General features: G+C 43.4%; 2 protein-coding genes across 7 annotated transcripts in view; one reads left to right on the top strand and one right to left on the bottom strand.

The window, feature by feature from the left end:
* Nucleotides 1-2,400, top strand: part of DCLK2 (doublecortin like kinase 2) — a 176,423-nt gene extending 174,023 nt beyond the window's left edge. For all 4 annotated transcript variants that reach the window (XM_024246461.3, XM_054553559.2, XM_024246462.3 and 1 more), the window contains one exon: nt 987-2,400. In XM_024246461.3, the coding sequence (XP_024102229.2) occupies nt 987-1,214 (228 nt within the window). In that variant the 3' untranslated portion in view covers nt 1,215-2,400. The remainder of the gene's footprint in view (nt 1-986) is intronic.
* Nucleotides 2,401-9,652: 7,252 nt separating this feature from the next.
* LRBA (LPS responsive beige-like anchor protein) overlaps nt 9,653-15,708 on the bottom strand; it is a 763,816-nt gene continuing 757,760 nt past the window's right edge. For all 3 annotated transcript variants that reach the window (XM_024245927.3, XM_054553557.2, XM_054553558.2), the window contains one exon: nt 9,653-10,795. In XM_024245927.3, coding sequence (XP_024101695.2) covers nt 10,705-10,795 — 91 coding nt within the window. In that variant the 3' untranslated portion in view covers nt 9,653-10,704. The remainder of the gene's footprint in view (nt 10,796-15,708) is intronic.

Raw genomic sequence — 15,708 nt, forward strand, 5'->3', positions numbered from 1 at the left:
CAGGTGGCCCCAGGTGCCCTGGAGGCCGCCACCCAAGTTCGTCTTAGAAAGCCCTGTTGTTGATTCTTATTTTCTCCAGATTTTGTTTGTTGTTGTTGTTAAAGTACTGAAAGAATCTCTAGTGCGTTTTCCCCTCTCCCTCCCCAGGTTAGTTAGATTACAAAATGCCTCCTGGCAGTTGTTCCTTTTAGCTAAAGGTGCCTGGGAACTGCCATCTCCTTCACTTTTGGGAAGCCCAGTGAGATGGCAGCTTGACGGGCTCCCCTGGACAAGCAGGAAATAGAGAAGGAGAAAGGAGGACCAGGGTCCCTTCCCCAGCCAGGCTTAGAACGCAAGGTGACTGCCTCACATGTTTGTGGCTGTTTCTCTGTTCCTTGAAGAGCTGAGCAGATTTAAAAACTTTCAGAATGTTTCAGAATAAGGAAGCTTTGCTTCACATGAAGAGAAGACAGGTGAGGAGACCATGGAGGATCTCAAAAAAGAATAATGTGGCTCCATCCAATTCCTGGGCCTTTTATAGGCTTCACAGCATCTCAGGTTGTTAGGAGGATTAATTATTCACAGGACATGCGGGTAACTTTTCAATCTGTGACGGAGAGCTTTATTTGGAAAAGTAAACTGTCCAAGACTGAGCACCTTTGTAAGGTTTGCTTATTGTCTCAGAATTCTTTTGAGCTTAAGGTCTGGGCTTGGGCTGAAGCGGTGAGAACCCAGGCACAGCCCAAAGCGAGAGAAGACGACAGACATCTGGTGTGTCCTGGGCTGCCAGCCTGGCTCCGGGTAGGAGCAGAGGCCAAGGACAGCCCCTTCCCCCGGTGGGTTCCTGAAACCACTGCTCTCCTGTGAGGCTTCTGGTAGAAGCTTGGCGTTATTTCTCCTCTTCTGTTTCTGAGGCCCGTGCATGCTCTGTCGTGCTCTCTGCTCGTGGCAGCTGGGACCCGAGCCTGGGTCTGGGTAATGTGTTGTCTCTGCTGTTTCCTCCTCAGAACACGGCTCTAGATAAGGAGGGACAGATTTTCTGCAGCAAGCACTGTCAAGACGGCGGCAGGCCTGGGATGGAGCCCGTCTCTCCAGTTCCTCCCTCAGTGGAGGAGACCCCTGTGCCTGAGGAAGCAGTCCCGGCCCCCACCCCTTCGGAATCTCCCACCCCCCACTGTCCTCCTGCTGCCACGGGCGGTGAGCGGGCAGGAACCTGGCGCCGCCACCGAGACTGAGCCTCCTGCAGACGGGCGAAGCCGCCTGCTGCCACCCAGGAAGCCAGCCCTCTGCTCGGCCTCGCCGGCCTCCCTGCTACAGGTCTCCCTCTCTTCACCGCCTGCGCCTGAGTTTGCGGGTCCTCCACAGGCCGCCTGGGAACCGGAGCCTGGCGTGCCGGAGCCTGGCCTGGTGCTCTGGGCTCTGCCTTCTGGTTCCTGGAGGCATCAAAGGCTGCATCCGTTCTGCCAACAGCTGTTCGGAGAGACTCGTTCCAGATCATCCCCAGTCATTTTCAGTTTGTTGGACATTTTACAGCTTCACCAGGAGAATGTGTAACTTTATTCCAGCATTCGATGCATTTTTATAGAAACACTTTGGATGAACCAAGGCCTTTTCCTTATTTAAGTAGACTCAGAACACTCCCTTTCTTTTCTTTTCTCTCTCTCTTTTTTTTTTTTTTTTAATGAAAGACTTAGAATTGCATTTGTCCTTTTGTGGGTGTCCTGTGAGAGGTGATATGGGGACTAAGAGGACTGGCTTTCTAATAGAAGAAGTGAGCACCTGAGAGGACGATTTGGTCATTGGACATGGATTGCAGGCTTTGAGAAGCGATCAGAGGCCCAGGGTGGCGGGCTCAGCCATTCAGCTTGGGGCACTGGGCTCACCAGAGACAAGGCTCAGTATTCATTTGTACACAGATGATGGGAGAAGCCACTTCTTCCCTGGGCGGTATGGGTTTCCCCCAGCTCTTCCCACACGTGTGTTAGGAAATGCCCGTGAACCTGCCCTCTGGGTTTTTTAATGAGAGGCTTGGCGCATGCGGCACCCAGCGGCTGCTTCTCTGCAAGCCAGCAACTTGCAGAGCAGAACAAGCTCCGCTCCCGAGCCCGGTACCTGCTTCCTCATCTGCATTTCATCTGGAGCAGGGCAGGTAACCACAGGAGGAGGCATGCCCGAGGCAGCCAGGACTGGGCGGGAAGGTGCTCCCTGGAGATACTCTGTGAACCTTCTGGAAGGCTGCTGGCAGTTTTTCCTTTTTGTCCAACACCCTGCTCTTTTTAATAATTGTACATAATCCGTGTATTTGTTTTACCTGCTCATCTTCTAAACTGGTGAGCCCTATAGTTCGTTCTCATTGTTAGATTTTGCCTTTTACAAGTGTACCCAACCTGCAATAAACTTTTCCCTCTTGAAAAAAAGTAATCAGGGATGGGCAAAGGTTTCTGTGCTGTTGTTTAGCCAAGGATGTGTGGGATCAAAGTTCTCCTCCTTGGCCCAGGTGCCAGTGGGTGCCAGTGGCTGTTTTGCAAAGTCTCAGGGCCACCCGGGGAAAAGAGGAAGCCTGGGGAGAGCACACATGGAAATGTGTCTTGGTTGAAGTTTGTCTGGTTACAGATGCAGAATGGGCGTGGTGGCTCAGGCCTGTAATCCCAGCAGTTTGGAAGGCCAAGGTGGGTGGATCACCTGAAGTCAGGAGTTCAAGACCAGCCTGGCCAACATGACAAAACCCCATCTCTACTAAAAAATAGAAAAACTAGCTGGGCGTGGTGGCACATGCCCATAATCCCAGCTACTTAGGAGGCTGAGGAGGGAGAATCACTTGAACCAGGGAGGTAGAGGCTGCAGTGAGCTGAGATTGTGCCACTGCACTCTAGCCTGGGTGACAGAGTGAGAACCTGTCTCAAAAAAGACACATCACAAAAGCTGAAGAACAAATGGTGTGCCTGGTGTGCGACAGAGGAACCTTATGAATCAGCAGCAGGAAGGGCAGAGAGTTGGGGCAGTTGTTCCCCTGTCTCTCTCTGAGGTTGTGTGGTCTTCTGTCTCTGCTTTTTCCAGTGCCTTGTCAGCTACAGCTTTCTCTGAAAGACTCTTGTTTCTGTCCCCTCATAGTACCCACTTCCCTGTGGTTCAGGTTACCCTGGTACTGCCTCTGTCCCCAGCTTTTCAAGGCTTTACAATCCCAGGGCTTGAAACCATCTAACTTGACTCTGGATCTTCCAGTTCAGATAGCTGAAGGAATGAGTCAAGCTCATGGGCCAGGCGTTACAATGAGTTCTGGGCTGGTGCTGACTCCTGATCAGGTCCAGAAGTTGGCCACAAGGTGCGGTGGGTTGCGGGCCGGGGGAGCGGGCGGCGGGCTTCCTAGACCCACAGCTGTAGCAGGGTCGGGCTACAGGAGGATGACAGTTTCAAAAAAGCAGTGATGTATAGGTTTAGAACATTCTGCTTGTGCCTCCTCTTTGGTTACAGGACAAGCTTTTTCATAGCTTTCAATAGAAATATTTTTGTTAATGGAAGGGAAGAGCTAATAAAAGGAAGAAGGAGAAAAATGCAAACAGCGATAGAACGAGGCCTCTGGCACTGATCTGAGCCCCAAACCCATCTCCCTCCCTCAAACTGTGAGGTTCAAAGAAAGACATCTGCTAAAGACAAAATAAGTGGCCGGGCAGTGCCAGTCACTGTCAGGATGCAGGAACCTCTTCTTGTCGGTACATGCCTCCGCCCTCTGTAAGGGTGGAGGCCGGAAGTAGCATGAACTGGCAGGGGCGGCACTGCCTAGCCATCCTGTTAAAATGGTTATGACCCCAGGAAAACCTACAGAAGTATGTGGTGCTAGGGGAGCAAACCAAGAAGTCAAGTCACACCTCCAGGGTCATACATAGAATTGGCAGGAGGTGGAGCCACGATGCAGTGTTAGCTTTTGCTGACTCTAAAGTGCATGTTCTTTTTGGGGGTGGGGCGGGGGTGACCCTGTCTATCCAAGGCTAAATCAAGTCCTGGAGGGGAGGAGCTAAATAAAGGTTCTGATATAGGCAGATTGTTCATCTGCCCACTTGTTTAGCAAACATTTGTTGAGCTGTAATTCTATCTCAGGATCTAAATTAAATACAGGTACTTAACTGCTGGGTTCCTCAAATCCTGCACAGAGAGAATGGCGTGGGCTGTTTCATGTTGATTCCCTTACTTGAGCCGGGCCGAGTCTCAGCCTCTCATTTTCTCTCTCTTCCTCTCACCCTCTCTTTTCAGAAAGGTTGCTATGATAGAAATGTATTGAATATATAAATTGAAGGCATTTGGCAAAACTTCCCCCAGAATATCTTCATGGCTAAAATGGTGAAATGTGAATTAGGAGATGGTGAAGACAGCTCAGGACAGATTCACCATGTTGAAAGCAGGAGTGCTGATTGATGTTGTCTTGGAGAAAGATCTCTAGAACAGTTTGCTGTCCCACAGAAATATGCAAGCCACAGGAGACAGCATTTCCTAGTATCATGTTAAAAAATTTTTTTAAAGAAACAGGTGAAATTAATTTTTATAGTATATTTTATTTAACCAAATATGTCTAAATACATCCAAAGTATTATTTTGGCATGTAATCAAAAAAATCACTAGGATGTTTTACTTTCTTTGTTCTAAACCTTTGAAATCTGGGGTGCTTTACATTTATAGCATGTCTCAGTTTGGACAGGGCACATTTCAAGTGTTGAACAGCCACGTGGTTAGTGGCTGCCATGCTGGACAGAGCAGCTCTGCAGCCAGGCTGCAGCTTCAGTCTTTGTTCTTAACCTTTTTTTGTTTTTCCCCGCATATGATGTGAATAACAACTTAGAATGCTTTCCTGTTTTTTTGTTTTGTTTTGTTTTGTTTTGTTTTAATGGAATGGACTCATTTAAAAGGATCTCAGCAGGTGAGGATACTGATCCAAACCCACTGTGTAGAAGTGAAGTGTGAAGTGCTGTGATTCAATTCTGTAACTACCCGAGGCAAGGCCCTGGCCTGCAGCACCGCTGAAGATCTGGGCCTGGAGGATTTCAATGATTGCCCGGTCATTAGGAGCCAACACAGCTGCTTGAACATTAGCATAATCTTAACTGTGTTATGAGAAGCACGGGCAGATCCCAGGCAGTGCTAGCTTGGGATGGAGTTCTGTTCTGGGGACCTTGTTGCATGTGGTGCAGAGAAAGAGCAATGATCACCCGACAGAGGACAGCTGAAGTGGTGAGGGGGTGTGAATCCTGGCAGCTAAGGACTGGTGGAGAAAACTGTGAGGTAAGAGGAAAGTCGAGGCACATTTGCTCAATGTCTTTGGCTGTGTAAAGGGCTGTTCCATAGAAGGGGCACAGCCTTTTTTTAGTTGCTCTGGATGGTCAGCCTGAGGTCAGCAGGTAGGGGGCACAAAAGGTCAGATTTGAGGGCAGAGTGAGAGTAAGATTCTAGTAACAGAGCAGCGCAGTTACAGAATCAGCTGCTTTCTAAAGAAGAAGATCATGACAATCACACAAGTTTGCAGCTTATGGAGTATTTCATCCTATCTCACTTGAGATATGCCACAGCCCTAAGAGATAGATACTAATATCCTTGTCTAATAAATAAGGAAATGGAATGGTCAAGAGCTTCCCCAGGCAGGGCAGGTGCCCCATGACAAGGTTTCCTCTTTTGGCAGTCAGAGATGTGTTAGGAGTGCTGCGTGTGTAAGACACAGGTGGGGTGCGAATTCATAGGAATATTCACAGTTTGGCTTTTAACCTTGCTGGAGGAGCCCACTCTCTCAAAAGAGATAGCTTGCCTGGCCAGGAACGTGGCTCACGCCTGTAATCCCAGCACTTTGGGAGGCGGAGGCAGGCGGATCACCTCAGGAAGGCAGTTCGAGACCAGCCTGACCAACATGGAGAAACCCCGTCTCTACTAAAAATATAAAATTAGCTGGGTGTGGTGGCGCATGCCTGTAATCCTAGCTACTCAGGAGGCTGAGGCAGGAGAATCGCTTGAAACCGGGAGGCGGAGGTTGTGGTGAGCCAAGATTGCACTATTGCACTCCAGCCTGGGCAACAAGAGCAAAACTCTGTCTCAAAAAAAAAAAAAAAAAAAAGTTGCTTGCCTAAAGGCCAAACCACCCTCCATTTTCTACCACTTTGTCAGTGGCTGAGAAGTTATCAGAGCAGGGGCACTTATTTAGATCAAAGTCAGAGAGTGGTTTTTCCAGAGGGAGGCTGACATGTGCAACTTTGGTGAGTCTTGGCCAGGGGGTTCTAAGGGGCAATCTTATGATAAAAACCAAAGCCTTGAACTTGAAGACAGCTGTGGGAAGGCCTTGCCAGCATTGAATGGCTGAGGGGAAGAAAAGCATATATTTGATATAGAGACCGTCATTGGCCCCTACCGGTGCCCCTTCATTTTGGGTGGAGCTGGGCACCACAGGCCTCCAGCACCGTCAGGTGGGCTGAGTCTGTTGCATTGCGAAGAGTGGCTGGATGCCTGTCTCTGTTGAGGCTGAAGTCAGTTCTGGGGATGTCTTTCAAATTATCCAAGGCCAAAGCTGCAAAGCAGCCAGCTTCCTGCCAGGTATGAGGAAGTGACAAGCCTGCCCAACTCCCTGGAATCTTGGTTTTGGCAAGGAAAAATATCCTGAATTTGAGACAGAAAAATAGTTCACTTCATGTTTCTGGCATAGATCACCAAGATCTCATAGGAGCATTCACAGTTTGTCTTCTAACCCTGCTGGAGGAGCCCAGCTCTCTCAAAACAGATTGCTTGCCTAAAGGCCAAACCACCCTTCATTTCATTAGAGAGAAAAATGTGATGTGCCTTGCTCTGAGCAGTCTGCAGTTCTGGTTCATAGCAGCCAGGGCTGGGAGTGATGTGTCAGTGGTGTTAACAGTAGTCTTGAGTCTTTAGCGATCTTACGACTATAGAGCATGCAAGAAGTTCATCATGGACTCAACTTTTCAAGTCTATCTAAAAGAAAAACCCAAAAGATTTTTCTCCCACTCACCTGAGAGGAAGTAGAACTTTAAAATGGTTTGTTTTGCTATTTATGTATTTGCTACTTTATGGTCTTGCCCTTCCTTCTTTACAAGTAGGAAATTTTGAAACTTCCCAGCCTCCTTCCCCTGCAAGGATAACTTGTGAAGCCTATAGAATTAACAGTGGTTCAACTTTATGCTACACAAAACGAGGGGAGCTGGGCTGGGTGTTCTCCTGCTTGAAGTAGGAAACGATTTCCTTCCATGTGGTAGGGCAAAAATAGCCAAGTGGAGGCACTAGCACATTTGCTCATGTATAGGTTATGCAGATTTTGAGACTAAAGTTACATCTTGCTTCTGTTTGTGAACATACTTTGGCCTAATGTGATTTCATGTGGGGCTATGGGGCTAATCCATAATGAACACACACCAGGAACTGGTGAAGTTTCTCCACCTAGCTCAGTGGTGGGTTATTCCAGCTTTTAAATGAAAGACACTTCTGCATCTGGATCCAGAAGGAATCTGTTTATATCATGGGTCAGCTGTCTTTTTTAGCAGGGATGGAGAATGGGGCAGGACTGTCCCAGTAGAAAGGACTAAACCAGGCCTTTGATTTACATGGCTAGAAGCTCTTGAGATCACAGCCAGTAAAAAGATATCAAAGAAACCTAGTGAAAATCTCTACCTCAGCCACCTTTCATGGTGAATCTAAGCTGCTGCAAGCTGTTGTATTTGCTAAGAAGGGTACAAAGTAGGTGCAGTGGGGCTACATCCCAGGTTCCCTGACCATCTCCTGCGAGCTTGACTCACACAACCACTGCCATCTCACTGCCCCTCTGACAGGTGTAGGACGACATGTGACACCAAGTGTGTGGTCGGCCCCTGACCCTCTGACTCGGCTGCTCTTAGAGCGAGTGGAAAGGGCAACCCCGGGTTGTCAGTTCCCGACCTCATGCCCTGCTCATGGCTACTCATGATTCCTGTGCAAGACACTTGGAATCTTCCTGTTGTGTATGCTAAGCAGAAGTGAGGTGTGATGTTTCTCAATGGATAAAATAGCTCTTTTATTGAAGTAATTTATGAAAACACTGATTTTTGGTGTACTTTGGGAGTAAGACGCTGTCATCTGAGAGTGTGTTGTCTACACGTTTCTATCGATGTTTTTCGGATGTTCATGTTGTCTTTTAGCCCTCCTGCTTTCTCCCAGAGATCTAATGGTATTTCTTAAATGACAGCATCTCAGGGACTTGATTGGTTATATTTCAGTAAGAAACAGTATGTCAGTGAGGAAAATCTTAATTTCTGGAGGCAATGCATCTTAAACCAGCCCTGTTACTGTACATGGACCAAGCACAGCCCATCCAGCTGCAACCACTCACTGTGCAGACACACTGTTCCCTCTGTTGTGGTTCCCTCATTTCCAGCCCCAAAACACCTCTTCTTTCACTTCTTTTCTTAACTGGCTTACATTTATGTAAAGTAATAGCCTTTTTAAGGAGTTAGTTAAAATTGAATAAGTAAATATTGAATAAACTGTAAATGTTATTACTGAACAGATTCTATCATTAAGAAGCCCATGTGTTGATGCCAGCCTTATTTGTTTTATGAAGTGTTGTTTCTTCTTTTAGTATTTTTTAAATTATTATTATTATTATTTTTCGAGATGCAGTCTCACTCTGTCGCCTAGGCTGGAGTGCAGTGGCACAATCTGAGTTCACTGCAACCTCCGCCTCCCAGGCTCAAGCAATTCTCCTGCCTCTGCCTCTGCCTCCCGAGTAGCTGGGATTAACAGGCGTCCACCACCAAGCCTGGCTACTTTTTGTATTTTTAGTAGGGACTGGGTTTCCCCATTTTAGCCAGGCTGGTCTCGAACTCCTGACCTCAAGTGATCCGCCCTCCTCGGCCTCCTAAAGTGCTGGGATTACAGGCATGAGCCAATGCACCCGGCCAACTTATGTTTCAATTAATTTTCGTTAGTTATAAGAAGTTTTTAAAACAATAAAGGTAGTGGAGATACTGATTTTTTTTTCTTTTAGGTTTCAAGAGGAGCTTTGCTTTAGGCTTGCTAGGAATAGGGTGGTTGAAGTATCATTTGTGTGGCATATGACTTAGGTATTGGTATTTTCTTCTACCATTGTTCACTTAAGTTTTCAAAGTGTAATATTCACAAGTTAATGAGGATATTAACAGTGAAGATGTTCATCAGTTAATTTATCAGCAACCTGGGTGTTTCTTTGATTCTAAAATGTACTTTCCCTCCCCCACATTTCACCATCTATTTTCTTAATGATGGATCTCAGATGAAGTGGTACATAAAGTTCCTTGCTAGGCATTTGTAAGATTCAGGTCTAGGTCATTTGTGTGAGTCTCAGTAAGAGGAGAGATCTGGCCAAAGAAAGCAAGCTCATTTTCCTGTTTTCAGTCAGGAGGATCTCTCACATTGGTTATTGATCAAAAACTAGGACTGAATCAGTTTGACATTTTCTTTGTGAATCAATCATCATTTTATTAATGTTTGTTTAAAATTTAGGAGCAAAAAAGGCATTTCCAACAATTCAATTACAGATGCTATTATTTTATTCAGCTTTTTCTGTCAGTCAAACTGAATTGTTCATTCCAAATCCTTGCTTTTAGAGAAGAGCTGAGTGTGTAGGAAAAAAAGAGGGACCATTTGAGGTCTGTTGGAAGAGAAATAATAGAGATCAAAGTTCACAACATACAAAGAATTTATTTATGCAATACAGGCCTTTTCTCAAATATTTTTCACAGAATTCTACACAGTAATCTACTAGAAAAGTAGAATTATACAACACCAAATAACATTGTTTCTTAGTACAAATTGCTAATCAAAAGGAAGGTGGAGATAGATAGATAGTTTAATAACAAATAGTAAAACAGGTGTTGCTGAATACAGCACCTGGTAGCCTCTATTTGCAAACCCGGGGAGGGAAGGGGGTGCCCCAACAGTGGCTCCGCCTCATTGTCCCGGCACAGGCAAACCGCAGTAGTGAGCTTTGGTACTTGCATTTACTTTTTAAAAGAAAAACAAATGTTGTGAGCTCAAGAGCATTGCCATCATTTCATTTTGTTGTGCTATGAAGATGACAGATCAGGAAAAAATGGAAACTATTTCACACTTGCTATAAATTAGATTCCTGTGCTAACCACACAATAAAATAGCCTCCCCCAAACCATACTTTTCTAGGTCTAAAACATGCTTGAAGAATAATATTGATAGAATTAATTGAGATGTTTTAAATTACATTTACCATAATTTAAACATTACTATTTAAATCCCAGAAATATTAGTGCTGAAGAAGCACAGTTGTTTGGAAAAATACAGGACCCAAATTACAGCATCAAATTTTCCTATTCCAATATTATAACCCACTTCCCCACTGTGAAAATCCTATTTCTCAAGCTTGTAGATGCATGGGAAATGTTCTTCATAATATTATAGCTGGAATAAGTGGTTTACTTGCTCCACTGTATGTTTCCATAATTGGTGAAAATAGACTTCTCATTATGACTAAAAATATAGATTTTTTAAAACTACAGAACCCAGCAGCCAGTTTTCTGCTTTGCTAATCCCCCCCAAAAAAGTCAAGCAAAGACTACAAAAATAGCAATTATTAATAACTTTAAAAAATATTTTGCTTCTTTGAGCAAATTTAAGTTACATTCAGATGTGGTAGAAGAGAATGATGCTTCAGGTACTTCTGCTCATCCTAGGGGCAGAGTTGATGTACAGCTGTCACCATCAGTAGCGGGTTTGGTATTCATGATGCCACCGGTTAAAGTCGTTGTAAAATAGCACAATGCTTCCTGAAGCCATGCCAGAAATGATGCACCTAGGAGAAGCACAGAGAGAAGGACTTTTACAAACCTGTGTGTCCTAGAGATGTTACTAAAAACTGCTCTCTCCAAATCCACAAGGTAAATATAGAAGATGGCAGTCAAGGCTCCAATTTGTGAGAACTAAGGTATGTATTTCATGACTAAAATGTATCCCTGAGTAAGCTCAGAGTACTGCCTCTGACACTCCACAAGGATCCAAGCCACAGCTTGCTTTTTCATTGAAAGGGTACGGACAGCTGGTGTGTGCAGGATGAGTCACTAAAATCTGAACAGATTTGGTAATTTCTAAAGGGGGACTGGGCTGGCAAGACACATCCATTATATAAGCAACAGACTCAAAAGAAGGAACCACAATTTCAAAGTAACTGCTGGTGGAAAGAAGCAGCACACACTCAAGTGACAAGAGACACCACCTCTGACAGGTACAGAATCAATGAAGAGTGAAAAAGAATAGTGTTGACCATAATTTAAGCTGGTCTCCCCTTTGTGGAGAAGTAGTCTATGTCCATCATGCTCTGGGTGAGGACCTAGTCCTCATAACACAGTGACTCACTGAAATCACTGAAGATAAGAACTTCTTCTGCAAGCTTCTTGGTCTCCTGTCCCCAAAGAGGTGGTGCAGGGAAAGAGATGGAGAACATAGGTGAACCTAAACTGAGCATAGCCAGATTTTTCTCTGTGTAGTTTGGTTAGGACCAGCCCTTAGAAGCCATATTCAGTATCCTTCCTAGTACCTCGTCTCAAAATTAGGAATTAAAATGTGTCACTACAAAAAAAATCAACTAAAAACAAAGGAAGACAGTAAGGAGGAAATGAGAGACAAAACTCTAAGGCAGAGAGAAAATTAAATAGCAAAGTGGCAAAAGTCAGTCTTTCCTTATCAGTCATTAAAGAGATTAAATTCTCCAGCGAAAAGGAAGAGATTGGCAGAATGGATAAAAAAAAACATGATCCAACTATATGCTGTCTACAGGAGACCCACTTGAGATCTAAAGACAAACAAACAGCTTGAAAGTGAAAGGATGGAAAAGATATTCCATGTAAATAGTAGCAAAGAGAGCTGAGGTGGCTTATACTAATATCAGACAAAATAGTCTTTCAGTCAAAAACTGTAACAAGAGACAAAGAAGGACACTACATTGAGAAAAGGGTAAATTCACAGAAATATAACAATTATATATGCATTTATCATCAGACCCCCAAGATACAAAGAGCAAACATTAACAGAATTGAAGGGAGAAATGGTTCTACAGTAATAGTTTTAGACGTCAATACCCCACTTTCAATAATGGGTGGAACAACCGGGTGGAAGATAAGGAAATAGGACACTTGAACAATACGATAAGCCAATTGGACCTGACACATGTATATGGAACACCCTCCCAACAACAATAGAATAGAATATACATGTTTTTGCGTGCACATGGAATAGTCTCCAAGCTAAATCATATGTTAGGCCACAAGTGTTAATGACTTAGTAAAGATTAAAATCACAAAGTAGCTTTTCTGATCATAATAGAATGAAACTAGATACCAATAACTGAAGGTAAACTAGAAAATTCACAAATATGTGGAAAGTAAATAAATGATGAGTCAAAGAAAACAACATAAGAGACATCAGCAAACACTGAGACAAATGAAAAGGAAATACAACAAGCCAAAACTTCCGAAATGCAGCAAAAGCAATGCTAAAATGGAAATTTTTAGCTGTAAACACATACATTTAAAAATATCTCAAATCAGTAACCTAACTTTACCTCTTAAAGAACTAGAAAATAGACTAAACCCCAGGCTAGGCAGAAGGAAGAAAATAATAAAGAACAGAGTAGAGATAGATAAAACAGAAAATAGTAAAATGATAGGGAAAAAACTCAAAAATTGGTTCTTTGAAAAGATAACAAAATTGACAAACCTCTAGCTAGACTAAGATGACTTGTCTGGGCATGGTGGCTCATGCCTGTAATCCCAGCAGTTTGGGAGGCCAAGGCGGGTGGATCACCTGGGGTCAGGAGTTCGAGACCAGCCTGGCCAACCTGGGGAAACCCCGTCTCTACTAAAAATACAAAAATTAGCTGGGCGTAGTAGTGGGCACCTGTAATCCCAGCTACTTGGAAGGCTGAGGCAGGAGAATCACCTGAACCTGGGAAGCAGAGGTTGCAGTGAGCTGAGATTGCGCCATTGCACTCCAGCCTGGGTGATAGAGTGAGACTCCATCTCAAAAAAAAAAAGATAAATTACTAAAATCAGAAATAAAAGTTGGGACATTACTGATTTGGCAGAAACAATGAGTTCAGAGAGACTATTAGAAACAACTGTATACCAACAAATAAGGCAACCTAGATGAAATAGACAAATTCCTGAAAACAGTATACCAAAACTGAATGAAGAAATAGAAATGATTAGACTTATGACAAGTGAAGAGATTGACTCAGTAATCAAAAACCTCCCAATAAGAAAAGTCCTAGACCAGATGGCTTCACCGATGAATTCTACCAAACATTTAAAGAAGTATTAACACCAATCCTTCTCAATTTCTTCCAAAAAATTAAAGAATCCAGAACACTTCCTAAGTGATTCAATAAGGCCAGTATTACCATGACACCAAAGCCAGTTGAAGACATGACAACAAAAGAACATACAGACCAGGATACAAAATACTAGCAAACTGAATTCACTAGCATAGTAGTGGGAATATACACCATGACCAAATGGGATTCATTCTGGGAATGCAAGGATGACTCACCATGCAAAAGTCAACCAACATATAACATACTCCATTAACAGAACAAACAACAACAAAATAAGCCCACATGATCATCTCAACTGATGCTGGAAAATTTGACATGTGACAAAATTCATCATCCTTTTATTATGAAAACAATAAACTAGGAGTAGAAGGAAACTACCTCAAATGATAAACAGCATGTATGAATAACCCACCGCTAACACCACACTCGATGAAAAGAAGTTTTTCCCCTATGATTGGGAACAAGGCAAGGATGCCCACTTTAACCACTCTTATCCAACACAGTACTGAAAGTCCTAGACAGAGCAATTACACAAGAAAAAAGTATACAAATTGGAAAGGAGGAGTGAAACTGTCTCTGCTTACAGATGACATGATCTTATATGTAGGAAATCCTAAAAATTCCACACCAAAACAAAACAAAAACTTAGAGCTAATAAATGAATTCAGCAAATTTGCAGGATATACAACACGAAAATCAGTTGCATTTTTATACACTAACAATGAGCAGTCCAAAAGGAAAATTAAGAGTTGCAGTGAGCCGAGATCATGCCATTGCACTCCAGCCTGGGTGACAAAGTGAGACAGAAACCCCTAACAGCCAAAACAATCTTGAGAAAGAAGAAATATGTTAGCAATTGCACATTTCCTGATTTGAAAACTTACTGCTACAATGCGACAGTAATCAAAACATTGTCATACTGATATAGGCAGACCAACAGAAGAGAAAGTTGAGAAATAATCCCTCACATATGTGCTCAAATAGGGTGCCAAGACCTTTCAATGGAGAAAGCACCTTCTTTTCAACAAATGATGCTGGGAAAATCGGATGTCCACATGCAAAACAATGAAGGTGGACTCTCACCTACCATTATATTAAACTAACTCAACATGGATCAAAAACCTAAATATAAATTAAAACTATAAAACTTTTAGATGAAAACATATGGGAAAACCTTCATGACCTTGGATTTTGCAGTGGTTTCTTGGATATGATATCAAAACGAGACAAGATAACAAAACAAACTCATAACAAAAAATAGGACTTCATAAAAAGTAAAATCAGGGCTGGGTATAGTGGCTTATGGCTATAATCCCATCACTTTGGGTGGCTGAGGCAGCAGGATTGTTTGAGCCCAGGAGTTCAAGACCAGCCTGGACAACATAGTGAGATCCTGTCTCTACAGAAAATAAAAAAGCTGGGCATGGTGGCACATGCCTGGAGTACCAGCTACCATGTAGCTGAGGCGGGAGAATCGTTTGACCCCAGGAGGTTGAGGCTTCAGTGAGCTGTGATCGCGCCACTGCACTCCAGTCTGGGCAAAAGAGTGAGACCCTGTCTCAAAAAACAGACAAAAAGTAAAATCTTTTGAGCATCTAAGGATATTATGAAGAGAGTGAAAAAACATCACTGATCATTGGGGAAATCAAAACCACAATGACAGACCACGCCTGTTAGGACAACTGTTAAAAAATAGAGCAAGGTGTTGATAAGGATGTGGAGAAATTGGAACCCATGTAAAATGGTACAGCCACTGTGGAAAACACTTTAGGGTTTCCTCAAAAAGTCAAACAGAATTGCCATATAACCCAGCAATTCCACTCCTGGGCATACACCCAAAAGGACTGTAAAAAGGGACTTGAATAGCTATTTGTATGATAATGTTCATAGCAGCATTACTCACAATAGCCAAAAGGTAGAAACAACCCAAGTATCCATCATCAACAGGTGAATGATAAAAAGAACACAGAACATTCATATAATATTCTGATACGTGCTACAACATGCAGGAACCTTGAAAGCGTTACGCCAAGTGAAATAAGCCAGGCGCCACACAACAAATATGGTATGATTCCACTTACGGAAGGTGCTTAGAAGAGGTAAATTCATAGAGACAGAAAGTAGAATGCACATGAGCTGGTGGGGAGAAAGAGTCATTAACAGGCAGAGCTTCTGTTTATGATGAAAAGGGTCTGGAAATGGATGATAGTGATGGTGGCACAACACTGTAAATGTACATAATGCCACTAAATTATATATTGAAAAGAGTTTAGATGGAAAATGTTATATGTTGCCACAATTTTTTTTAAAAGGAACAAAAATTTGTGACTATACATTAAGAGGAAATAAGGTGCCAGATAAAGATGATCCCCCCAAAA

This window comes from Pongo abelii, chromosome 3 (genome assembly GCF_028885655.2).
Source record: "Pongo abelii isolate AG06213 chromosome 3, NHGRI_mPonAbe1-v2.0_pri, whole genome shotgun sequence".
Classification (NCBI taxonomy): domain Eukaryota; kingdom Metazoa; phylum Chordata; class Mammalia; order Primates; family Hominidae; genus Pongo; species Pongo abelii.